General features: G+C 37.9%; 1 protein-coding gene across 9 annotated transcripts in view; it reads left to right on the top strand.

Annotated features, from left to right (window-relative positions):
* UNC5D (unc-5 netrin receptor D) overlaps nt 1-27,955 on the top strand; it is a 490,573-nt gene that overhangs the window by 371,815 nt on the left and 90,803 nt on the right. For 4 of the 9 annotated variants that reach the window (XM_023630496.2, XM_070253540.1, XM_023630494.2 and 1 more), the window contains exons 5-7: nt 10,945-11,125; nt 11,981-12,148; nt 13,930-14,094. In XM_023630496.2, the coding sequence (XP_023486264.2) occupies nt 10,945-11,125; nt 11,981-12,148; nt 13,930-14,094 (514 nt within the window). The remainder of the gene's footprint in view (nt 1-10,944; nt 11,126-11,980; nt 12,149-13,929; nt 14,095-27,955) is intronic. The other 5 variants (XM_023630502.2, XM_023630501.2, XM_070253543.1 and 2 more) reach the window with 2 other exon arrangements.

The raw sequence follows: 27,955 nt of genomic DNA, 5'->3' as shown, positions 1-27,955 counted from the left end.
GAAATTTATATGAAATTATATCAATATTCTCAGTTTTGTTAAAAATTGCAAGATTGTCCCACAAAACAGATGCACTCATTTAGACTGTCACCTAAAGTAAATGAAAAGATCTATTTCTTTACACTTCTGTCAATCTTATATAATTTTGGTATTTGCCACGGTAATTGGTGAATAGTAATATCTCATTTTCATTTTCTTATTGGAGAGATTGAACAACTTTTTGTATGTGAGTTTTCTATTTGTGTTTCTCCTCTCAATAATTTATTCAAATACTTAGCTCATTTTCTGTTGAAAGTCTTGTCTTCCCATTGATTTTAGCATCATCTTTGTATATTAAGGATCAGGCTGATATTCTTTCAGTGCATACTGGTAGAACATACTAACAAGCATTCATTTTTTAGATGGGCTTCATTCTGTACAAATTGAAAAATATATTTAATGTCACCCTTGATTTTGGTATAACAACACTGTCATATGTTGCAAACATTGTTTTTCATGTTTATCGTTCTTTTTGGCATCTTTTTGGTATATTAAACTTTTAAATTTTAATAGTCAATCTTTATGACTTTGGCTTTTATACCATTTAGGAAACCTTTCTCCATTCTCAAATTACAAAAATATTCACCCTTGCTTGCCTATGGTACTTTTGTGGCTTCACTTATTATATTTTTAATATTTTATATATCTGGGGTTTGTTTTGCTATAATTAATGAGTAGAGATACCGCTTTATTTTTCAAAAAGCCAGTTGACTTTGGGAAGTTTTAGTGAAGGCTGAGGCAAATGAACAGAGGGGGAAGGTGTAGTTTGATTGTTATTATTATTTACATTAAAAATAACAAAGACAAGAGTGGAGTCCTTTAATTAACATGCTGTAGAAGGAGTTTCATGTTGAATTGGAGCCCAGGACTTAACTTATATTCATCTTTTACTTCAGTGGTAATTGTTAAATACTAAAAATGTTTTTTTTCTTGGTTTCCATGATATACATTTCATTTCTCTCTTACCTTAATATCTGCAAGGTATTTCTGCAGCTTTCTCTTCCCTGTCCTCACCTTAAAATGCTGCTTTCTTTTAGGGTTGATCTTAAACTTTCTCTCTCTCTCTCTTTTTTCTTTTTTTTTTTTTTTTTTTGGCCATCTAACACTTTCTACATGATTTCATCTATGCCTATAGCCTTTGATACAGTTTATGCTGAGGACGATGGAGTAAGTATACCCCCAAATTAGCTGACTATATTAGTCTGGAACTGAAGACAGATCTAAGTTGAAAATATTTACCATAATGCCTTATATACATCTTAAAATTAACTACATGCACCACTGAGGTTAGCTTATTTTTCTTTTGCTATGTTTTTTGTTTTCTTTCTTTCTTTCTATTGATTTGAGAGAGCTCTTTGTATATTAGGGACCAAGGTGATATTCAGTCAGTGCCTGTCAGTACAGCATCCAAAAATGACCTTTTCACCTGATGTTTCCTATATCACTTGTCCAAGTCAGAAATATGGGTGCCAGATTTTGATTGCCCTCTTTTTAAATCTTTTATCAAATCAGTCACAAATCTCTATTCATTCTATTTTACCCTTTAACTTCTTGTAAAGGTTCTTTACTGTATATTCATCACAACCTTTCAGTTCATTCCACCACAGTCTCTCCCTAGTATTATTGTCACATCTCCTGATGATCTTTCTGCTCCCTGCTTTGCCAGCCCTTCCCCATCCCATATATTCTAGATATTATATCGAATGTTCTTTTTAATGTGAAATTATTATGTCATCAATCCTCCCAATTTTTTCAGTGAATCCCTATTTTCAGATAATAGGTTTCAAATATTTTAATGCCAGACAGGTGAGGAAATCATCTATTTCTTTCTTACTTCTTCAAGAAAAACATTCCAAATCCAATTCCATATGTTAAGCTTGAAGTACCTGTGAAGCATACAAAAGTAGATGCTGAGTAGGCCTCTGAATATCAGAGGCTGCAGCTCAAGAAGTTCAGTGAACTGAAAATATCAGCTGGGGAACGTTCCGTGTCTGGCTATGAACATCGCATGAGTCTGGTGATGTCATATTGAGAGACACTGTATGTTGAGATGTGGAGAAGGATCTAACCCTGAGACCTGAAGAAATGCAATGCTTCATGTTTCTTTAGAGAAGAAGCCAACAAAAGAGACAAAGAAGGCATGGCCACAGGGGTACAGAGAGGGAACATGTGGTATTATAAAAACCAGTGGGAGAGAAAATTCAAGAATGGCTCTCATTACCCGTGAAGGTCAACGAAGAACACAAAACAGTGTGCACTGAATGTAGCAACTTAAAGATCATTGGTGACCTTAGCAAGAGCGATTTCAGTGAGTCGATGGAGTGGAAGCCAGATTGAAATGTAATGAAGAGGAGTGAGTATTTGCTAAAGAATTCAAGAGAGATGACTATGGGGTGGTGGGGCAGGGAGAAGAATTTTTTGTTTATTTATTTATTTGTTTTAAGTTGGCAGAATTGTTGAGCATGTTTGAATATTTCAGTTCTTTTGTGCTCAGTTATTTTTTTAACTGTAAAAATGTAGTTAATAATGTCCACTTCACCAAATGGTTTAAGGTGTGAAAGAGCCTGGAACAGTATCTGATGCACCACAGCCCATCAATATACGTAAAACGTTAATCTCCCTTCCCTTCTCTTCCTCTGCTCCCTACTCCAGCTCCACCAGGCCTGTCATCCCTTGTAATAGTAAAACTTATTGTATTTAGTTACAATAGAAATGGTTTTTTGTTTTTCTTTTTAATCTGACATCTCATGAACATTTCTTTAATGTTTGTTTCCTTAAATGCTGGGCACATTCTAATATACATGTATAATCTTAGCTAGTTAAATTAAGTTGCCTTTTCAGCTCTAAAATTTGGAGATGAAATCTGTTACCTCCTTTACAAAGTATGTTTGACTCTCCTGTACTCTTTCCACGTTGACAATGGTTAACCAGGCAACAGGTTCTATTTATAAGGGGAAGGCAAAATTAACACAATACGAGCAGCAATGGGGTTAACTTTGCAAAACAGCACTACATTTCTGCATAAAGAACTTTTGTTTGGAGCAGATAATGACAGTCTTAGTCACAGTTTTATTCCTAATCAATATTTTGGAGAGAACACAAGAACTGATGTGAATTACTGTCTAAAATTTAAAAGCACTATCCGAACCAGTGATCTAGAGAAATTATCCACACAAGTCTTTAGAGTTCAAATTTGGTTATTTTGCAGTTGTGTTATTATATGAAGCATGATTTCTTTTCTTGCTGCGTGCTTTTCTTTTTTTGCAGTGGCTTTGTGTCTGTCAGCTGAAAGGAAACTTGTATGAAGTGTACAGTAATCAAAGGGATGAAAGATGAATAAGTGTAGAGCCTTTTTTTTCAGCACCATTAACTCAGTGGCATCTACCTGGAATGCAGATGCCCTTTGCTGATTTCATTTTGATAATGCTGTAAGCTGGTCTCTGATAATTGCCTTCTGTAATTGGAACAAATTTATGATTATGCTAATTCATTCTCAGCCGCCCAATACCTGGAAGCTGAGCTAATCCATATCTGTCCCCGCGTTTCCTTTGTAGATCGTTACATGATTAGCCTCTCACTTTGGCTGATGGAATTTTATTCCGAACAGAGCTGTTTTCTCAAATGGTGTGTATATATGTATGCGTAAATGATATGTGTTTGCGTATCTTTAACTAATTGTATGTAAGTAAGATCAGCTTTTAAAACCGGTTTATGATATGAACATTTAGAATCTTTAATGCTTTAGTCCTTAGTAAGATGGCTATTTTCTCAGCACTTGAGTACATATTACTTGGTTACAAGGAACAGAAAAGGGGAACAGTTAATTAACGTTCCCTCACCACCACCTTAAAACCCTAATTACATGCCAGAAATTATGGGAGGAAATGTGAATACAGAAACAGTTTTGCATCTCTCTGAGGGCCAACTCTTTGTAATCTTGTTAGAGAATCCTTCCCATCTTAAAATAATTCTTTGAAATGAAATGACACATTACACTAGGTTTTACATCACTCTTTGGGATATCATGCTTTGGAAGCATCTCCTAGGTATTGCTCATCAAAGATTCAAAACCTGCATTCTTTTTCCCCTAGCAGATGGGAACGAGGAGAGGTAGAATTAGCAAAGCACAAGATCCATTGCACTATGGAAAACACGGCTGAGAAGCAAACGGCAGCACGCGCCCTCCTTACAAAGCATCTTTTGATTGCATTTCTCTCCCCATTCTTATACATATGCTTTGTCTGTTTAATGTTGTCTTTTTCCTCTGACCATCAGTCTTGTCAATGCTTTACATTAATGTAAACATGTCTCATTCTTCACTCATGACAATGTTACAGTTTCAGTAAACAGTGGAACAGGGTGTTCACTTTCCCAGAGACCATTTGCCTGTCAAGATGAATTAAAAAATGAGACTGTACCTGACTTTCATAACTGAAACGAGGAAGTTAAAGGACAGCACTGATCTGACAAGAGACACGCAATGTCAGACGGGAAGGCTCCATAATCAGAAGTCAGGCTTCTACCAAGGTGCTCATGTCTGTCATTTCATTCAGCATCAAGGAGTGTGATTCTGTCTGTTATCATTAGGTTTCTAAAATTTACCTAGTTCTGCTGCTGTGACTTCACAATTAAGCTGAATTTCTGCTTCCTTTTGTGATGCATAATCAGATAAGTGGAGCTAAATTGAAAAAACCACAGTGTAGGTGGCTTTAAAGTCAATCTATACAGTCTGGAAAGAAAAGGAAGACAAAAGGGGAAACATGAGAGTAGTGCTATAAATAACTCGAAGGAAATATTATCAAGGAGAGAGGAGAGGACAAATGACATGTAATCTGAAAGCAGCAAAGCAACTAATGGCCTAAACTAACATTAGATGAAAACATGCTCCAATCTGAGTAGAGGGATGCCACTCTTTGCGATATTTTATATTTAGTCTAGCAAATCCCAAGAGAGAAGACTAGAATTAAGAGATAGGAACCCTTGGTAGATAATATCAACAAATGGCCCTCATTGGCATTTTCTATGGGATACGAAGGGAGAGTTCCAAGTTGATGCTATCTAGAATTCAAAGGACAAGAGGCTTGGGATCCTGCCTGGGAAGAGAGCAAGCTTATTAAAGTGACTTTCTTTTTCTGTCTAGTTCTCATCTTTCTAAATGGTTAGTAACACCATTCACCTTCTCATTCTCTTATGGAATATTAAGAACAAGAACAGGAACATTAGAACTCTGACATGCTGTCTGATGGAAATACACATTTAGGTGTAAGGTTTATATATGTACGTAAATGTTTTTGACAAAAGGTCAGAAGAGGTGAAATGTTAGGACTTATGCAAACATTTTCAAATGTAATCCAGGTCTCAGATAAAAGAATCTCCCACAAAGCATAAACCCATCACTCTTCCAAAAGAGCCTCTTTCCCCTTGCATTGCACCATGCTGCCTGTTGTTGAGAAAATCTATAGGCTCGTCAATTACATACCTTCTGTCCCCAGAATGACTGATCAGGAACCTGCTGTCTGGCTTAGAATCTAATTGTCTTTGATGGTCTGCTTTTCCAGATTTGTTTATAAACTGGAAAAATCTACAAATTGCAGACCATCTGTACATAACACTATGCTAGTGAATGCCAGCATCCTGCAAATCCATAAGCTCATTACCTCTAAGTAACTAGTTTCTTCAAATGCTCCTAACTGGAATTATCCATACAAACCAAGTAAGTAGAAACCAGATGAAAAACTGTTTCTCTCAGGTGTGAATGCCTCCAACAACCTTCTGGAATGTTACGCCTCTTGGTCAAAGAGATAACCTGTTAGCATGAAGCCATTTGGATCAGTGAAACAAATGTCGATTAGCCTCAAGGTGCTCAACATATTGATCCCATAAGGCTAATTTGAAAATTTGTATTGCTTTTGTTAAGAGCTTAATTAGGGCTTTCCAGTGTTGTCAACTTCTTGTAAAATAATTTCTGAACTCAGTACACATGCCCTTATGATACTTGCAGAAAGCATACCCTATATAACTTCTAAAGTTCTTCGATGGTTGCCAGTCATTTCCACGAGAAATCCTTGAGAGTGGGCAACGACATGTGACCCATACATTCTAGCATGATGAGGGAAGCAGATTCAATGAAAAGGAATTAACATCAGTGAGGGACACAAGCCCCTCCTTGTGATAATATTCACGGGGGGCCAGAAAGCTGGTATATTGTCACATTTGTGGAGAAGAAGGAGTGAATCTGCTTCTAGTTCATGGATATATTTGGTTTGGCCCTCACAATATATTTTGCAATATATGAGCCATCGTGTTAGAATCAAGAAATATTACATTAAAATACACATCCTTGGCTTCTCATGAAAGATGAAAGAGATCGTCTGAACCTGACTCGTGGCTGCACATCAGCACAGGCCGTGTAATCTACATTTTGTCATAATCATCACCACTTCTCCATACATCCTGACACTGAGGCTAAGTAGTCCATAAATTTGAGGACCACTGTGATGCTTTAAAAGCAAAAGAGATTTTTAAGCAAAAATGAGTTCATTGTCGTTTTTCATTGTGCTCATTGTTATTTTTTTAAATTACTCATATCTCTAAAGTGGGAAAACAAAAGGAGACAGAAAGCAATAATATTTTTTAAGAAAAATGAGAGTGAGCTCATTCCTTGGTGGAAATGAAGAACAGCCCTTGTCTTTAATATGCAAGCAATGCACATGGATGTCTCACACCCAGCGCCACTTCTGTAATTTATGTTCCCTCCCTGGCCCCCAGGAACATTTGAGTTTGCAACTGCCGGGGTAGAGAATGCTTTTTCTATCTTATTTATTAAACTATTCTACATTAGCAGCACTTAGCTCATCAAAAATGTTTTAAAATTTCTCTAAGTGACAAAAGCATAAATCCTAGAGCAATTTCTCACTTTTATAAGCCCAGAAAATACCAAACTGATTTCCTCATAAAGATCCTGCCATCAGTTGAATGGATGAACTATTAGTTTACAAATAGAAAACAGGCCCACAGTTAGGAATCTACTCATGTGCTGATTGTTTACAGACATAATTGGGTTGATGGACCTCAGCCATGATACCATAAAAACCAAGTATATCGGAATGTACATATACCTACCATACCTCATTCATCCTATATCAATGTTTTTCAAACTATGATCTGGAAATACCCAGCAGCCAACCATTGTCTGTGTCCATAGTACATGTGGGTGGGGAGTGGGTAGATTGTATGGCAGGGTCAACTTAACTGGTGGTACAGGTTGTGCACTGAACATCTCCGTGGGGCATGATTGACATGGTCAGGGAATGATGTGAGTGGTCTCCCCTGGAGTTGTGTAAACCGTGGCCCCGGGTGTGGCCAAGCTTATGCAGCTCAGGGTCCTTCACTTCTGCATCGATTGTAAGATCTTTCCTTATTGATTTGTTTTTCATTTTAGGTTTTCAGATAAGATTTAAATTGAGGAAACATTCTATGGTTAAACATAAATTTGGAAACCACTGTGCTACATGATAAGTAAAAGAGATGTTTTTAAGTTGAAGTGATTTTTTCAGATTACTAAATAGGTTTTCCTTGAATGTGTGACAATAAGCCACCAGGAAGAAAAGAACAGTCACCTCTCGTCTTCTCGTAAAATCTCTATAAACATATTGTATTCCCTTCCAAGCCTTTTTTAAAAGTGTATATATATATATATATATATATATATATATATGTTTGTGATTTCTTTTTTTGTTTTACAAATTTATGATAACACAAAACATAAAATTTTCCATTTTGACTCTTTCATGTATTATGAACATTTTCTGTGTTTTCACTGTGTAGTTGGAATCATGACTTTTAGTGCCTAGATAATATTAAAGCATGTAATTGAATTGTGATTTATTTAAACAAAGTTCTATTATTTGGCATACTTTTTTCTTTTCCTTTCTTTTTTTTCCTACTAAAAATAATTTATTGTTTTTAAATCTTGTTTGTGGCTCTAATACTTTCCTTTGGTAAATTTCTGGGATCATAATTATAAGAACAAAAGTCATTACTATCTTTAAGACTATCAGATGGAGATAAGTACTAGGAAGAGAATTAATATAGAATGAGGGGATGAAGGGGGCTTGCTCTATTAGGAAGGATTGTTAGGCAAGACCTCTCTGAGGAGGTGACATTTGATCTGAGACCTGAATGAAAAGTGGAACTGAGCCATGGGGCTACCCATGGGAAAGGCCTGCCAGTCAGAGGGCTCAGCAGATGTTGAGGTGCTGAGGTTGGAACTTGCTTTGAGTTTTCTAGAACAGGAAGGAGTCCAGTAGGGCTTCCGTCGGGTAATCAGGAGTTACTTGCAGAATCCAAGATGGAGAATTGACCAAGAAGGACTTTGTTAGCTTTGGTAAAGATTTGCAATTTTGTTCTAAGTGGGATTCGAGGCCATTGAAGGATTTCGAGCTAGAAAGTGACATGATCTAATCCTTTTGTGGAGAATCAACTGTAGAGGCAAGAATGGAAGCAGCAGAGAGCCCAGTTAGTTGAGAGCTATTGCAGAAGCCCTAGAAAGGGACTATGATAGAGCATCAATAGTGGAAATGCCCCGTGCTCTCCAAGTTCAGCAAAAAACAAACCAACTGCAAAAATAAAAACTATGTGTATATGTATGTGTGTGTGTAATTTTAATCTTTGCTATTTTCGTAGGAAAAATCTAATTATTTTGTTGTTTCAGTTTTTTATTAGTGGTGTAGAATATTTATTCAGTTGTTTAATTACCATGTATTTCTTTTTTCCTTCAATGAAACGTATTCTTATCTTTATGCGCTATTACCTCTGATGGGATTTTATCATCGACTTATATGAGAACTTGAGCTGGTCAGATTATTATTCCTCAGATCATCATATTATTAACCTTTTGTCTATCAAATTTGTGGCAAGTATTTTCCTAGTTTACTGGCCACTTAACTTTGTGTGTGATTTATTTTTATAAGCGTTTTCAATTTGAAGCTAGACCTCTACTTGATGATTGTGGCTTTAATTTCCTTTTTGCCAAGATTGGTTGGAGAAAGCTTTCTTTGATTTCCAGGTATTGGGGCTCCTTTGAGTTCCGCCTCCAGAGACACTGCCCCCAGGGCTCTCTCTGGCTTTTATTCACTAGAAATAATTTACTTATGGAACAGGGCCAGACTTTCCCAACTTCCTGACCAGTTGTTTGGGGGTAAGTATGGAAACAGACTATGACTCAGGTGGGAACATGAGGGAACAGCTTTCTAGGTTCCACAAATAGCAAGAGCAGGAAATTAACAATGCCTGAGGGCATCACCAGGAACTTCCGGGGGTTGGTAGGCAAGCTTGCTTCTTTGCTTCATGGACCTGCACCATGTTGCTTTTCCAGCCCTTCTTGATGTTTTAAAGAAGTTCTCAGATCTCTCCTTTTGGTTATTTGATATCATTTTCTTTTCTAAAATTGACCTTTTCTAGGGTAGATTTTGGATGATGATGATGTTTGGTACTCCAACTCTCATTAATGGGGTAGTACTTGGGATATGTATTAAAAGATCATTATAGGTTCTCTTCTGATAAATCCCTTTTCTGTAGAAATCAAAAATCCTTATTAAATCATATTGTTATATAACAGATGCCACTTATTTATTGGTGATAAATTAGAATTCTTTAGATTTAAATAAGAAATTAGGCATCTTATTCTAAAACCAACTTTCAATTATCTGTGCTAATGGTTGGCAGAGTATGATGAAAAGTCCCCTGATGCATATGCTTCTCTGTGATGTCTCTGTGGTGTAGTTACTGCCATTGCTTTCTGTGTTAAATTACAGTTTTGATATGTCCGTTAAATTTCTGTGTATAACATATGCTGATAACTATTGCTAAATGGTTGTTTTCAAGCAAGAGATGTATCTAGTGCTACCAAGATGGCACTAGAGAGTGCAAATGTTGTTTGGATGTGGAAGCAGAGGACAAAATGAGGAAGGCAAACAGTTAGTTTGGGAGAAGACTGGCCTGGTTGAGAAAATAGGGCAGTTAGGGGCGGTGCACCTCAACTTGGGAGGAGGATGGGCATCGAAGTAGTAGAAGGTTCCATGTGTGTCTTCTTCACGTGTCCAAGGAAAGAGAAGTTTGGGCCAAGGATAGGATTATGGAGGAACTGGAAAGAGGGAAATAGGTTCTCCAAGAGCAAGCTGGAGAAAAGAAATCAGAGATGGGACTAGCCTACGCTCAGAAGATGTGTCAAGTGAGCTCCTCCAGAAGAGAGGCTGGGCCTTAAATGTGTCGGGTGCCTAACCCGGCCTAATTGTTCTTGAATCATTCAAGGAATGACATAAGTGATCAACAAAGAAAGGTATCCCCAAAACTAGGGAAATTTAATTTATGTGCCTATGATTGCCCAAATCTGTATTACATCGGCTTTTATACATTATCATGCCTTTATTAAAATTTAAGTGCAAACATATTGACTTGAAACCTTGTCTGACAACATAATATCCTCTCAGCACAGAATACAAATTCTGCATATTTGTGTTGATTTTCTGAACTCCATTTTGGACTAGTTATTGAAACATTGTCATCATCACCAGAGTTGTAATAAAATAAAATATAATGAAATGACCTAATTACAGTCATCTCTTTTCTTTCTTCCACTGCATTTTTAGAAAATGGGTCAAAGTCAATAGGATATTTATGTTCTTTTACTGCCTCCAGTTTATTAACTTGAGTATTCATTTCCTGAACATACGAAATTTACTAAATAAAAGGGTTGAGAAATGGAATAAAGATTTAAAAAAATCATTGCTACTGCTCTGTATGTTAGTACATCTCTCTCCGACACACCGGAACTGCTCACCTTCCAATTCCAGAAAAGACATTTTTTTAATGACTTGCAAAGTAAACTTTCCTTTCTTCTTATAGGTGGAATGGCTAAAAAATGAGGAGCCCATTGACTCTGAACAAGATGAGAACATTGACACCAGAGCTGACCACAACCTCATTATCAGGCAGGCTCGGCTCTCGGACTCAGGGAATTACACCTGCATGGCAGCCAACATCGTGGCCAAGAGGAGGAGCCTGTCAGCCACAGTGGTGGTTTATGGTAAGACCAGCCCAAAGGCCAGGAATGGATAGGGAGGATGGAAAGCAGAGAAGTAGAGGGAAGTGTATTTTATTAAAACTTCCAACTTTAAGAACTTGAGAGGACTTTAGTGGTCATCCGCTACAGCGTTCTCTCCTGCCTCTCTTATTTGGAAGGTGAGACTACACTTCTATTCCCATTAATGTGTTTGCTCTTCCCTCCAGTATTGGACTTCTGAGATAGTCAATGACATTTCCAATCTCTCTCTTTTAAAAATAATTTTAAAAGTTGTTTATTTTCTTCTATTGTGCTTATCTTTGAAAATAACTGAGGTGGGCAACTTCTGCTTCCCCTCCTTCCCAAACCCAATATGCACCCCCATCCTCTCCAGTCCTGCTGTAAGCAGTTCCTCTCTTGGAGCTACCCAAAACAAACATTACTATGTGCTAAATATCTCAGGTGTTATATAAAAGAAATTCCCAGTTATCTAAGTAAAGGCAATCCCTTCCATAATAGAAGAGCCCTGGGATTTATTTTTGAAGCGCTTCAAGTAGTAGAAATTCAAATGCTGATATTTTCTTCTTATACTCTGGATTTTCAAGTGGTTTAGACATATTTTGATGAGTTCTTCGCATTTTTCATAATTTCCCTGCAAAGAAAATTCTCTGTGTTCCTCCTATATCATATGAGTAGACTGAGGCGCAGAGATGAGGGAAGCCCCACTGTGCCCCACGATGGAGAACCAGTGGGCGTCCGCACAGTCTCTTGGTCCCTGGATGCCCAACTCACAACACCTGGCACAGTGGCTTGCACATAGTAGGCAATCAGTAAAAACCTCTCTCCTTTTTTTCTCCCCTCCCCATTTTTCTCTCTCAGTGAATGGAGGCTGGTCTTCCTGGACAGAGTGGTCAGCCTGCAATGTTCGCTGTGGTAGAGGATGGCAGAAACGTTCCCGGACCTGCACCAACCCAGCTCCTCTCAATGGTGGGGCCTTTTGTGAGGGCATGTCAGTGCAGAAAATAACCTGCACTTCTCTTTGTCCTGGTGAGATATGTGTAGATCACCTTTTCCCTTCTGATCCACCAACACTATTAAGCTGGTGTGAAGCATTCAATATAACCTTCCTTCCCAAAGTTACCCACTCCTTAGTTCTTAGAATGGAGCCTTTGTCCAAAGTGCTAACATGGAACTCATTGTAATGGCAAGAACATGGGTGAAATAGCCCTGTTTGGAGGCAAATTTTTTTTTAAATCCTCAATGACCCTGGACACTTACCATCAATAAGCCAAATGCTTTGAAGTATTTTTACACTACCAGTGTTTTGTTAGGCTAAGCCATCCCCTTCTCTCCTTGGGTTCTCCCATGTTGTAGCATTCATTTGTATCATAGCTAGCGGGGATTGAGTTGTCTGTGAGCAGAAAACAGTTACCAAAAATTTGACCCTTTATCATTGGTTACCAACCAACTGACCTTATCAGACTTAGTTTTGTATTTATCGACAGTGCAATTGGCAGAAATAGTACAGTATCAAAGAAGTTTATATTTTACATTTGGTCTATGTTTGCTTTCCTTTCTGAATAGAGAGAGACTTCAGTTATCAAGTATGGCGTTTATAAGTTCTTTTGTTTGTCTCTCACTGGCTCTAACCTGATTTATACAATAAGAAAGAGATGAGATGGAAGATGACTTCCTTTATGGGAAGCATATCCTCCCACTGAGAAATAAATTGATCTGAGTCTCACAAGCATTATAAAACATTAACTCTGAGGACACTGGACTAGAGCCTCATGTCTTTAAAATTTCAAATCTAGTTCCACTCAAACCCAAGGTGAGGCTCCTACCAGCAGCATATTCTCGGAGTTTCATTTTGAACTCGTATTCAATAAACATTTATTGAGTGCTTACTATGTGCCAGGTACTGTGCAAGATACTTTTACACATGGAACGTCATTGAATTCTGTGTTGTGAGTTTTCTTATCCCCAGTTGACAGAAATGGTAAAGTGAGTCTAAGTGATTTGCCCATGGTTGCTCAGCTAATAAGATGACAGAACCAAAACAAGGAGTCAGACATTTTGCTTCAAGTTCAGTATTTTTGCTGTTACCCTATTCTCAACTAATTGCTCTACATTAAAAATTAAAGCATCTTAAATAGCCCACATAAGCATGGTTGGACTATTCCTAGGGAGTAATGGAACAGTTGCTTCCAACAGCTGTCGTCATTTCTAGGGTTGATTTGTAGTGGAATTGGATTCAGTTTGTTTGTTGCTACATATGGCAGCAATCCATGACCCAAGAAACTCTGTTTATGTAAGTCCTAGTGTCTTGGGATTTGACTGACCTGTTTTAGTTTAATACTATCAATATATATCAGTTTAACTTTTTATTGTTTAGAGATTTCTAGAGCTTATAGAGAGTTCATTCCATTCTCTGTTCTATACTGTCAACCCATACCAAGTGGTGATTACCAGTGGTTACTGCACGTAGTTTATCTGTCCGTCTAAGATGCACTTGGGCATGAAAGACTGAGAAAGAGTGGATAATGATATTATTAGCCAACCCAAGGGCACTGGTAATTCGAATGCTTGCTGAAATTCAGTCATAGGGCTCATCCTGAAATAGCAAGAGAATTACACCACTGCATTCATTAGCCTATCTGTTTAGAAAAGAAACCATGGAGAGAAGATAAACAGATACATTATTTTGTTTTTGTTGTAGTGGTTAGTTCTTCAAAATTCAGTTGTAAGAACAACAGTAGTCCTGGGGTGAGTCTCCTTATAGCTACCTAATTCATTCTAATAATGGTTCCTGTCGTTTCCCTTTGAAGTGGATGGGAGCTGGGAAGTGTGGAGCGAGTGGTCAGTCTGCAGTCCAGAGTGTGAGCATTTGCGGATCCGGGAGTGCACGGCACCACCCCCAAGAAATGGGGGCAAATTCTGTGAAGGTCTAAGCCAGGAATCCGAAAACTGCACGGATGGTCTCTGCATTCTAGGTAACACCTTCTGTTTCACGTCTTCAGTGTTTGTCCATAATATGAGAAGAACTGTCACAACCATTAATTTGATGAGATAAGTTAGTAGAAAACAAAATTACCAAGACTGAAAGAAAATGGGTGAAAAGTGTGAAAAATGAGACAAATACATTTTTAGTAGAGATGGGGTAATTTTAAATATTTCATCGCCGCAAGTGTCATAAATGTGTATACTAATTACTAATCTAATCAGGTAAGATTTTAAGAGGAATGATTTGAGAAAACGTTGTAGACTTTTTAACTTAGCTGTTCTTTTCCTTTAGGAGCCACCATTCTTAAGTTTGGTGAAATTCTGATACTGATCACCATATGATTATATTTCTCCCAAGAATTTTACAGTACTGTAAAGCATTTAATAATCTCCAGAAAGCATGGATCTGTGGCATGGGACATATATTGTGATGGTTATCTTACAAATGGTGGGGAAAAAAATGCCGCCTGAGGAACTGGGTGGCTTTGTATCGAATTGGTCTGGCAGAGCACGAAATAGAATGTTCATTTTGAAACTCCCAAGCCTTAGCTTTATTCCTGAGATTACACTGTTATGGTCTCCAGGTGACTGTCTGCCTGGGTGAGAAAGTATGAGAGAATCAAATAGAGTCACATAGAGACAAGTTTTAATTTGGTGCTATCCCTTACTAGCTTTGTGACCCTGGACAAGTCACTTAACTGCTTAACTTCTTTGACTGTAAGTACCAAAAATGGAACCTATTTTTGGTTATTGTCAAGACTCAGTGATAAAAGAATATATTTGAATATTCCATGGGACAGAGTAGGTGCTCAATAAATATTAATCTCTTCTCCATTTTCCCATTCAGTTAGCTAAAATGTATTGATTTTGCTTAGGTCCTTAGGAAACAGGAGATTCAAGGCAGACTTATTCTCTACAATTGGGTTGGCTTCTTGGGAAATATCCAGCCAAAAATATTGTGGCTCAATATTTGGTCATCTTTTCAGGAATCCGTGTCACTTTTATGTGAGAACAGGACAGTATGAAGGAAGTATCTAATTTGGATTTAATTTTCTGCATCAATGTGACTGAGTACCCTTAAAAGCAAGCATCTTCAAACGTGCTAACTGTTGTATTTTCAAAACAAATCTGTAGGGTTAATACATTGGTTTAAATTGTCAATGCATTGAAAGGAGCACTTACTAATACCCCACAGTGCCTTGCTTTGTTCAGTACCAGTACTAAGTGACCTGCATGTGTCAGATGCAAGACAAGGGACTGTAATAGAAGCCAAGCTAGCCAGCATTCTCAGTGATGGCAGGGCTGTGATCCCCAATACGTACATCCCAACCATTTGCCTTCCTCAAAACACCTTCTCCCTTCCAACAGGTAAGGAAATTTAACACAAGCTCCATAACAAGAGCTTTAAGGAAATGTGGTTGTGACTACACTTGACTAGCACCGGTTTATTTGAAATATACCTTTGAGGTGTGACTACTTGTTAAACACATAGCCATATTTTTTAATTGATACAGTTAGGACTGTAAATCTCATTTGTCTTCTAAGGAGCCATTCATAATATAACTCTTTGGTCACTGGTTGAATTTTCTGTATCATATTAATATCCTTTCTTATCAACCACTGATTGAACTTGCACTTGGGGAAAAAAGTGTATGGATTATCAGACTTCAACCTTAGTTGACTAAGGCTTAATCTTAGAGTTACTGATTGAAGACAGAAAATAGTTAGCTCCTAAAGTAAGAAAAAGTTATTATTAAATACATGAATGTTATTTATTTGCACTTGTATTGCAATATGTAGTCATTTGTCATTTGAGTAAGAGTTCTGTTTAGGGCTGAAAGGAACTACCAGAACTGAGAGTATACTGGCCCACCTCGATTCCAACTCTAAAGTCTGAGATGTGTATTCATCTGGGTGCTCCAAAGAAACAGAAACAATAGGACATATACGCTGTACGTGTATATACATGTATATACACACAGATAGATAGGTATATAAGGAGGTTTATTATAAGGAATTGGCTCATATTATTATGGAGGTTGACAAGTCCAAAATCTACAGAGCTGATGTCCCAGTTCAAACACTGTCAGGCAGGAGAATTCTCTTACTTGGGGCGGATCAGGCCTTCGACTGATTGGATGAGGCCCACTCACCATTATGGAAGACAATCTGGTTTTCTGAGTCTGCTGATTTAAAGGTTCATCTCATCTGAAAACACCCTCACAGCATAATGTTTGATCAAGTATCTGGGCACCTGATGGCCCAGTCAGGTTGATACATAAAATTAACTATCTCAGATGCATATGTACTTGTGAAGTTCCAAAGCTTAGTTCTTTCTTTGGAGCCAGTCTTGGCCATAGTTCAGGCAGTCACTTTAAGCAATTCATTTGTTTACTCAATGAACCCTTATGATGGACATTGACTGTGTACGGTTTTTAGTCACATATGTGTAGTATAGTGGGTATTCTGTTTCTATTTTTGTGTAGTGGAAATAAAATAGCTAGGAAGACAAGGAGGTTTGGAATGTGTTCAGCATGGGAAGTAAGACCTCTGTTAAATCGCCCCATGGGTTTAAAATGCTATGTGAGCCTTTCCTTTCTATTCATTCATGTATTTCCTTTTCTATCTAAGAATGGTTTTCCTACTATCTTTTACCTCCATAGTATGCACATTAATATGTCTGTCAAATACAATCAGAGACTCTTGATGGTTACAGTGACTAAGATTTTTAAGGATAAAAGAGTAAATCTCCTATGACATCACAGAGAAGAATGAGATATATTTACATATCAGTGGGAAAGAGGTGTGTTTGGAAGAGCCTGACACCAGGATATATTCTGTCCTTTTAGACAAGAGTGGGTTACCAATGTCAACAAAAATGGATAACATTTTATTATCTCTGCAGAAAGTAATGAACAGCAATGCAGATAATGATGCCAACATCACTCTGTGCTTTTCGCTGCTACTCTGGCTGACTGCTCTTGGTGAAACTAGCTGTGCTCTCAAGATAGAGATCCAATGAAGGCTGGAGTTGATTAAAATGACATTTGGCAATAGCTTTATGGAGCAGTAGCTTTGTGAAGGATCTAGGTCATGTTGCAATTTGGGAATTTCCTTCATCCTAATTTTTTCCCTTTATGCCAAACATGACCCTAAAACAGTTCCTCAATTCCCAACTCATCTTAGAGGTTTAACAATGACATTGCTTGGCACTCGGATGACCTACAGTTCTTTGACTTTATTTAGTTTTCAACAAAGCATCTGGATTTCCCTTGTTGTCCCTGAGGGCTGCATTTCTCCTAGAGATGGAGCTGCCAGCTCTGAATGATCACTTTAATATTTGGGTGTGATTGTTGCTTGGTCAATTGTGACTGGAGCGCAGAACCTTAGTGTTATGCTATCACAGATGGCCACACCTAAATGCTCTCAACAAGAAAATAAATGCTCCGAGACAGGTGAGAGTAAGATTAGGCAGTTTTGCCAATAGCAGTTAGTCCAAGGATTCAAATTGAAAGCATAAACTAAACAGCCAAGCCCTTTATGCTAGAGCATTATTTTTTTCCAGAAAGATAATTATGTGGTATAATTGTCAAGAAACAATAACTTGTGGATCCATGCTTTCTAAGCTTAAACACCAGAATCAGGTAGTTTTCTGACCGATGTTGTTTCTACTTGCTGAACTTAGCTACTTCCATGGTCTGGGGATCACAGCCAGAGGTAAATAACATACACATGACAGGAAGAGAAGGGTGAAATGTTGTGGTGTTTAGTATGATCCTGAGGAAAAGAGAAGCCTGCTCCCCCTCCCTTTGTTCCAGCAGCTATGAAACTCAGGGCTTTGGCTTCAAAAGATTAAGTGGATCTTCTTCAGAGGGGATTAGTGCCCAGATGTGTAGTGGGACTGAAGCCAGAGAAATGTCACAGGGGCCTGAAAGAGAGAGGAAGTCTCCAAGGCTGAGCTACTGATGGCTAATCTGTCCTTCTTGTCAAGATGTAAGATAGGTCAGTTCAACATTGACACTTCAAACACTGAAATATCAGTTCAATGGTGGTTTGTTTTCGTTTCTGATGGGTACATTGATAAGAAAAATTTGAATTGACAGTTTAGAAATCACATCAAGGATAAAGACATCTATACAATAGCAGTTTTAAATAAACATCCCAAGCCACATCTAATAATCTAACCACATTGTCTTTTGAATGACCTTCTTAAATGACCTAAAGGAAACACCTGAAAAGGTGAGCCTGTAATCACATCAAAATAAAGGTTGCCTTGGTAAGCATTTTCTCTTGGACCATTCTAAGCTTCATTGTTATCCATTACAGTAATTACCTGGGTCCCTTCTCTGTATATCCTAGGGCACTGAAGAAGAGAATTTTCATTCCGGAGTTAGTTCAGTACATCCGAAACGACTCTTACTTTTTGCTACTGGTTTACGGAAGGCGTATTTTGTACAGTACACAGGATTATAAAGGATGAATTTCTCTTTACTAAAACAAAACCCATCATTTCCTTTCTTTGGGCAAAGAGTCAGGAATCATACTTGACTCATTCTTAAACTTTTTGTTGGACAAGTTCATATTTCAGGGCCAGCTGCACTGCACAATTGCTTAATTATGGCATAGTGAAACTATATAGCAAAGACATGAAAATGGCATCAGCAAGAGAACATGCTAACACAATGCATCCTTAAGTTGTCATGAAGTTTCCTACTGGTTGCTAATTCTTCCAAGTCATTTGAATATTACAGACCCATTTCTATTCTATTTATAGTACATAGTAGGTTCTCCTTTTTACATAAAGATTTTTCCTAGAAATTCCCAATAACTGCCTTTCTGCGTAACAAACAACTGATTAATTCAGGGTTGCCTTCATGTATACTGCATAGCAAATGTGGATATCATATTGCAGACACACAGGAATAATAAGAATGTAGATTTGGACACATATGGTGTCATTAGCAGCTTAGCAACAATCTCTCCCCTATGCCCCAAAAAAACACTTTCCCATTATGGGACCCAATAAGAAGACCAGTGAGTAACAAGCTTTAACAAGACAGAGTGAAGTGGCTCACAACCAAAGTTTCCATTGTGCTTAATTAAAAAAGAAAATAAAGCAGAGATATCTCGATACTTATGAGTCTTAGTGAAAGCCTTTTTTTTTCAGTTCTACAAGGCTAAAAACTATCATTTTTGTGCCTCGTGCTAAGAAGACTTGCACTCGAGTGCCAAATCCTGAGTGGAATTGAGCATAAAGAGTATAAAGAATAAATCACACACGCAAATTCTCCCCTCTTTGTTTTCCACTTACTCTAGGCTTTTCTACTTTTATGCCTTGTTAATAAAAAGATGATGACATCTGATTGTTTTTTGAACATAATCCTCCTTCCGATTAAGGATTGGCCTTCATCCATTGATCCATGATTGATGTGTATTTTGCAAGCCATTAAAAATCTGTGGCCGTGGTTATCACCCAGCTCTGATACACTTAACATGCCCTTTGTCACCCAGGAGTTTTCCTCTGTCACCATCTTCTGTTTATTTCCTCATAGACCTTGGCTCTATGTACATCGTCGTGATAGAATAACCTAGGTAAGAAATTCATTCTCAGCTAATAGAAGTCAAGGCATTGATTCTGCCTGTCTCTCTCTTCCATCCACTTCTTCTTATTCCTATTTCCTATTTCCATACACTGTTCCCTCCAACATATTTCAATAAATACTTTCATACTATGCTTCCAGTTTTCTGGTGGAATTGGACAGGAAGCATGTGTCATGCCTCAGAAACATGATCTCTGGAAGATTGTTTCTCTCAAAGACATCTTGTTAACTTTGTTCGTTTTATGAGAGGAATTGAAATAAAACATCATGGCAAAGAGGAAGGACTTTAAAATTAAATTTGGGCAGCTGGAGAGCAGGATACATTACCTCAGATCACATTACTTAGAGAGAGAGAGAAAAAAGACAAAAACAGAACATAAACCCAAGAAAACTAAACAGACAAATATGAACAGATCCCCGTGACAGTGTAAATTGGAGACAGAAAACCCATTAGAAAGGTTAAAAACATTTCTTAAGGAAGTGGAATTTTCGACATAGAACCAGAAAGTGGGTGGGAATGCAAATCCATTACAGAGAAAAGAGAAATATTTTGTCGATGACATCCCCAAGGAGCACTGGAAGGCGCTTCCGAACTGGGGATTGTTAGAAGGTACAGAAGTTGAGCTTCCTTGAGGGCTGGGCCCAGGATGGGCCTGGGTTCATCCGGCTTTCAAGGTTGAATAGCCTTCCAAGCTCCTCTGTGATTCTGAGTTGAAACTGGTTATTCTCTTATTGGAAGATAAGAAATGGACACGAACTGAGAATTGGGAGAAGTAAATGAACTGAGCATACAGGATTCGACCATTTATCCCATAGATAAAGAACAGGTTGAAGAAAGAAGCAGGGATCAGGGGTCCCATTGCTTGATTTCGCATTTTGATTGCAATACTATGAGCAAAAGTTTACTAATTTCTCTAAGCCTAAATTTACTCCTCTATAAAATAAAGTTATAATAGCGTCTATTAGGAAAGGTTCTTTCTAATAGAGCATTTAGCATCCGTAGTAAGCACTCCGTTTGGATAAATAATAACTATATTGTGTGTGTATCTTCTAATAAAGAGATTCCTGTGGCAGAAAAGCTATATTTTCTGTGTTCTGCAAAAGTATGAACAATGTGACACGTTAAATATTTTGTTAAAACATGTCCTGATATATCTGGCTAATATAGTATTCCTAATAGAATGTACTTGGCATCAAAATCCCTAAGAGACGCAAATTGCATTCTTTATACAGACGAGTCCTGAGCAGTAACTTGAGACATACTGCCAGTTGTAGGAAAACAGAGTTTAGGAGGACCCCGGCAATTCATGAGGATTCTTACACTCCACGTCAGAACAAAGTTCCAATATCCTTTCCCAGAACTTTTGATAAGTGAGTGAATGAATAGCTGTTGATTTTCCAATCTTCGTTTGCATGCGGGATTTGGTCCTGAGGAGGAGACAGACCAGGTGATCGATGAGGTCCCAACTAGTTCTAAAATTCTATGATTCTAACCACTGAATAAAAATAACTCAAGGGCAAGGTCCAGGAGAGGGGCCTGGATGATTCCTAAGTGAAAAAATCAGTCCTCACCATACTGGGAGCAGGATATGGAGGTTTCCCTCATGTTATGAAATACACATGTTCTAACAGCCTCCTGAGAAAAATTTTTATAAAGCAAAGCCTCATTTGTCAATGCAAATTCAAAAGCCCTTTCTCATTGGGGACAAAAAAAGCCAATATACACATTACCAGGCTATATAGCAATCTACAGATCCCAGGATTACTACTCTCCTGCCAGTCATTCTGAAACAATGACATTGGTTACATGTCTAGTATTTCCCTTATTCCACATTTCCACATCCCCAAATTAGCAATTTTGCCATGTTTTTTCCAATATTTAATAGATTTGGATGTCAGTAACTACTGATATCCAAGGTTCCTTCTAATCAGGAAGTTTCCAAAATTTAGGTTCTCTGTCACATAAAACAAACTATCCCCATATTATTAATTCTGTGAATTCCAAATTCTACATTTGTAGTATGTTTAATCAAGATTCAACACTACAAAACCCTGAGTAAGAAATATTAGTCTGGACTCGAGAAAGATTTAATGTCTGAGATCATAGAGTGGTCCAGCTATAAAAGAAATGGCAAGAACCCAATCAGAGATGTGATTTAAAACTGAGTAATCTACTCCCATAAAGAATTCAGTGGCCTCTGGGGTGTGCTGAATAAAAGGAATTAATAGAGATAGGAGAAACCTCTTTGTTTTGATTCTACCTTTTCTCTTTAAATTACAAATTAAATACATGTGTCTCTTCAAGATCATTGAGAAAGGTGATACATAAAATGAAGATGATATTAACATCAATACACATTATCGTTAACCCTAGCCTTTCCCTTTCTCCAGAGAAGTGTCAGTATTATAAGAAGAAAAGATCTGGCCTTGCATACATGTGTTTGGTAGAGGACGATGTTAGTGTTCAGTGGAATGGACAACTGCCTTGCTCATTTGGAGAGAGATCATGGGGTAGCAAAAAGGACTCTGAGCTAGGAGTCAGGAGTCCTAGTACAGGTACTTTGTTAACTAGTGCATGACTCGGAGCAAATTTCTCAAGATCCCGTGTCTCGTGTTCATGTCTATAAAACAAGGAGTTTGGGCTAGATGATCTCCAAATTTTATCCTAGAATAAAAACATGAAGTCATTATAATTTTATATCTCAAATGTAGCTTTCATATATATGTGCATATACATGTATTTCATATTTTATACATGTATATATAAAAAAATGAAAATAATACCACTGACATGTCAGTGTTTTCAGATATGCTTTTTAAACAGTTTTAAGAAGAAATTGTAATTCAGTGGTACCTAAAATTAACCATTTGGATGATTCTTCTGCAGAGATTGGGGGGATGACTTTTAGATAATGAAACAAAGGTAACTCCATACCCTGCCCCAACAAAGCAGTTTGCCAGCCTCACCTAAGAACTGAGTTATCAAACCAGGCCTCTTGCATTCCACTCCAATCCCTTCATTGAGAAGCACAATGTCCTAGGAATTTATACAGACCATAGGAAATTTATGGACCCTGACTTTGTAGTGTTTGTAATTGAAATTACATACAAGGCTTAGCAGCACTCATTCATTCAGCAAATATTTATTGAGTACCTACTGTAATCCATTCCATTTACTGTTCTAGGGAATGGGAATGGGTAGAAAACAAAGATATATACTCTACATGCAAGTGGCTTAGTCTGTAATGTAGTCGGTAAATACGTGGCCAGCATGAGGACTGACAAAGCTTAAAGAAATTGACAAGTCAAAGGTTCTCATGTCACAATTTCTCTGTAAGCTTTTTTTTTTTTTTGGTAAGACAGGACTGATAGGCTGTGTATATTGGTTGCTAAGTATTTTCTTTCTTTCTTTTTTTTTTTTTTTTTTTTGAGGAAGAGTAGCCCTGAGCTAACTACTGCCAATCCTCCTCTTTTTGCTGAGGAAGACTGGCCCTGAGCTAACATCCATGCCCATCTTTCTCTACTTTATACATGGGATGCCTGCCACAGCATGGCTTTTGCCAAGTGGTGCCATGTCCGAACCCGGGATCCTAACCGGCGAACCCCGGGCTGCCAAGAAGCGGAATATGCAAACTTAACCGCTGCGCCACCAGGCTGGCACTGCTAAGTATTTTCTTAGCAATTGGTAAATAGCCATTTTAACAACCACCATCCCCATCCATTCCCTACTCAGACCTCCCTATGGTCCAACAGCTAAAGGAACACAACAGGAAACCTGGACATAGCAGAAAGCCACCATGACTCCATGTCAAGGCTGGCACTTACACTGTAGGATATTTTAAAATAATTTTTAAATAATTTGTATATCACTCCTGTCTTAAGGCAAGGAAAGTGATCATCATGACATTAACTGGTAGATTATTCCTTTAAGCTTGAATTATAGACTCTAAATATTTTTATTAAGTTTTGCCTCCGTGTGTATGTGTATTTTTATTGTAGATGGAAGGGAATGAATCAAAGTAAAATAAGTCATAGGACACAAAAGTGATTTTAATATGCATCTTCCCCTGGAGGAGAGTTGGAAACATTACATTTTACCAATTTGAGACCAATTTCTGATAAGAAAGTCTTTGTAGACACGTACTTGAAAGTGTTTGGAAACATTACATTTTACCAATTTGAGACCAATTTCTGATAAGAAAGTCTTTGTAGACACGTACTTGAAAGTGTTTGGAGTGACCGGAGAGCATTTTTACTCTGTCCATCCATCACAAAAGCAAACTCAAAAAATCAATGAGAATGAGTAGAAAGTCATAACAAAGATGATATGAAATATAGAAATTTAAATGATTTAGCTCAAAAATGAAATATACAAATAATACTTGTGAACATAATCATTATATACACTTACTTGTCTAAGTTTGGGAAATGCAAAGGACATTCCTATAAAGAGTTCTCAAATTTGAAAGAAGAAATGGGGAAGACTACATCTCCTAATGCACACTAACCATGTGCTTTGGCTAAGGGGCAATTCTGAAAGGTCGTTGTCATTAGAAGTGACATTCCATGAGCCATCTGTTGTGATACCTGTCTGACTTCCCCTAGTTAACATGATGGAATCTTGAACAATTCTTATGCGGAAGATGTCAATATAGCTGTTTTTTGTTTACTAATGTGCATCTCAAACCTTATGAGTTTTTATTCAAGTAGGTGTTTTTGCCATTCAATCCTGAAATTTCTCTAATTATCCAGGTATCTGTGGGGAGAGCAGAGATTTCTCTAACAGACAATACCAACTGGAAAACCCGGGGAGGAATCTTATTTTCTGCACTTGCCCACCAGGGATGTGCTCAGAGTGCATTTTAAAGAGGGCAATAGATCTTGTGATAGTCTGTACAGACTGGGAAGCCTTGGGGGTGGGGGAGGAGCATGAGGAAGGAAGATTGAACGAACCCAGTAATACGAGCAGTAAATGTGGTCTCTGAAGAGTGGTTTCTGAGCAGGACCTTTAAAAAATGAACCAGAAAGAAAAATGCAATGAGAAAATTCAAACTAAAATGGGTGAAAACTAGAGATGGGCTATGTTTTATGCTCTTTCCACTTTTCTGCGTTTTTGATCATTGGAAGAATTTTAGAGTGTATACAAGAGCTGGTGGTTGTGTTTCTGCATGTTCGACTGCCTAAGTGAACTTTCAGCTCCCAGAGGAGAGGAGAATAGAATCCACACTTGTCATATGTGTGCCTGACTTACACTCGCAGGGGTGTTGCCAATGCAAAGCAGGCCTCGTGTTTATCTAATTATCTGCCAGAGCTAATACAAGGTAGACTTGCCAGGTCCAGAGATTTCCTGCAGCCTTGGGTAGCATTCAGAGGGTGTAACACTGGTTCTTGATTATTTCTAGTGATGGGGGAAGCCAGAAAGCATGAATAAATGAAACACATTGGTAATCAATAACTTCAATGTCTTTGCTGCCAGTCGGTAAATAATCAAGAAAATAGCTTTTAATTTCATCTTCCCCACTATTTTTCTTGCTGTGATTGGTTTCAGTACCAATTATTTGTAAGCTAATCATTTAAATATGATTTCCATTTCCAGACCCATAACGAACAATGATGACAAAAGTATAAAATAAATCAAATGAGCGTTTTTGAAAAAATGTCCACAGTGTATTTCAGTGACTACAACTAAGATAAGCTGTCCAGAGAAGGAAGAGATCCCCGCAAACAGAGCAAGCACCAAAGAGTTCATGAAGGAATCAGAAACTGATCTCTGCCTTGGAGACAGGACATTTTTATATGGGACGTTTGGAGGGAGAAGGGCACACCAAGGAAAGGGAGCAGCATGGGCAAAAGCACTGAGTGAGTCTGGAGAGCTAATGGATTGATTGAACTAGACCATGGGTTTGTGCTGAGGTGCTGTGGAAACTGAGTCAAATTTTGTATGGAGGGACAAGTTAGTACAAGACTGTAAATGTAGGCAGAGTAGTTGGCCCATGACTTGGAGGCAATGTGGAATCATGGTAGATTCCTGCTTGTTGATGTTAGGGAATAATTCCAGTGAACAAGGAAATAGCCAGAGAATGGACAGAAAAGACTGACTATTCCATAGATTTCAGAGCCAGCTCCTAAATAATTTAAGATTACAAAGACTCTGGTGGGTAAATTAAAATAAGACAACCAACACGTGTCTTTTTTTAGGGGACGAAAAAGATTTCAAAGCATATGATGTATGAAGAAGGGAATAGTAAAAATGGTCTTTGGTGATGAAAACATGGGACATGACTGGTTTAGTGAAATAAAAGAATGGCAGTCATTAACTATAATGACATCTGTGAGTTGCTGCCTAGTTGGAGAGTTGCTGTCCCAGCTTACTGTCCTGGTGGATATTAGTCCACAGTGAGTGGCTCTATGCCTGAATCTAAAAAAACAACATAGACTCTGGTATCAAACATATCTGTGTAGTATTCAAAGCACATAGGAGCCAATTTCAAATAATTCCAACTCAGATTTTGAAGAGCACCCCGTACCCCTCTATGGGTGGGAGATTGAACCCATCTGTCCACACGTGCCATCTCTCCTCAGGCCTGTTCTTTTAGATCCCCAGGATGTGGGCTACATGCAGCTGGACACATTTATTCCCTGGCAGAGAAAGGATAAGGCTGGATGTGGATGGGTGGGGGGAACTAGGTGTGCAGCTATAAATAGCTCTTAAGAACAATGGACACCATGGAAATGCTTTGGAAGCATCCGTATAACAAAGGAAGCAAGAAACTAAAGAAAGGTAGAAAAGAAATGAATCACCACCAAAAATAAAAAGGCAGGATGGCTGTCTCTCTCTCCTTCTTTCTCTCTCCCTTTCTCTCATATATAAATATATATACTTCTACAGACACACACACACACATACAAGCCCCAGACACAAAGCAATAGTTGCATTACAGTATTAAAAGACAAAAGCAGATTGCAGAACAATATATAAAAGACAATTTTATATTTTTTAGCTAAAAAAGGTCAATTACTGTCAATTTTATGTAGTTTCCTGCAGCTATATATGTATAAGCATATACTCATGCACATCATCTTATATATGTATCAAATCATAAGGAAAAAAGCTGATATTTGTACATGTAACTTAACATTAATGATAACCTCTTGGTGGTAGAAATTATGTTTTTTTTCCTTTTGCACTTGTGAATATTTTTTTTATTTTGGACACAGCAACTGTGTAATAAACTACGTAAATAGAAAAATGATTTTTTTAGGAAAACATGACAATTTAAGATACTATTAAAAATAAAATAAAAAAAACACTTTTACATGTTTAACTCGTAAATACACAAATTATAAGACTGAGTTATAATGTCTTATCAATTTCCATTTACCCAGAAGGTACCTCTCCATGTATGTTAGACCCTGGGAAATCTGTTATGATTTTCCCAAACTCCAGCTCAGCTGCCACTGGATCAAAATTACATTTCTCTGCCTGCAGGATACAGAAAGAGCCTTCTGAGTCCATCTGTGTACTATAGCCACCCAACAGCCTTTTCAGGAGACAGAGAGTAACTGAAGTCGAGAACACAGAGCCCCAGATTTGTTGCTAGGAAGTGGTGGTGCCCTCAGTAATTACAAAAACACAAACCCCAGTTAATAAGGAGCTCTTGGAGTGGTGCTCAGGCATGAGTATTTTTTAAAAAGCTCCCCAGATGATTCTAATGTGCAGCCAACATTAAGAACCATGGCCTTGATGGATTGATTTACTAAGAGGTCATTGAATACGGCCTTGGAGAAAGGTAACATTCAAGTGGAGGATTTCATTGACCAAGACCAAGTGCATGCATGTTCCTGAGCCTTGTGAGAAAATGCCTATGCAGACAGAAGAAAAAAACTTGGAGTATGGAACGGGCAGTTCTTGCAAAAGATAGTGAGGTCAGTAGGTAGTCTTCTCTCGAGCTCATGGGAGAACAATCTCTGATCGGACATTTCAGGCTGGGAAAATGCTCTATGACAGCAGCTTGCTGTCAAGATTCTGGTATTTAACAAAATACAGCAGAATTCAATTTTGCTGCTGGTGCCGGGAGATTAAAGCTCTCTTGGACACCAGAAGCTTCCAGCCTTTTCTGTTTAAGTATGCACGCTGACGCACGAAACATGCTGGACCTTAGCGTAAAAAATTCTTTGGTAGAGCAGCAGCCCTTTGAATAAATTTTACTCTGCTTTAGGAAATCCTTTCACATGGATTTCTCTGGAATGT

This window comes from Equus caballus, chromosome 27 (assembly GCF_041296265.1).
Source record: "Equus caballus isolate H_3958 breed thoroughbred chromosome 27, TB-T2T, whole genome shotgun sequence".
Classification (NCBI taxonomy): domain Eukaryota; kingdom Metazoa; phylum Chordata; class Mammalia; order Perissodactyla; family Equidae; genus Equus; species Equus caballus.
Note: the sequence above shows the minus strand (reverse complement) of the source record. Positions and strands in the feature narration are given on the sequence as shown.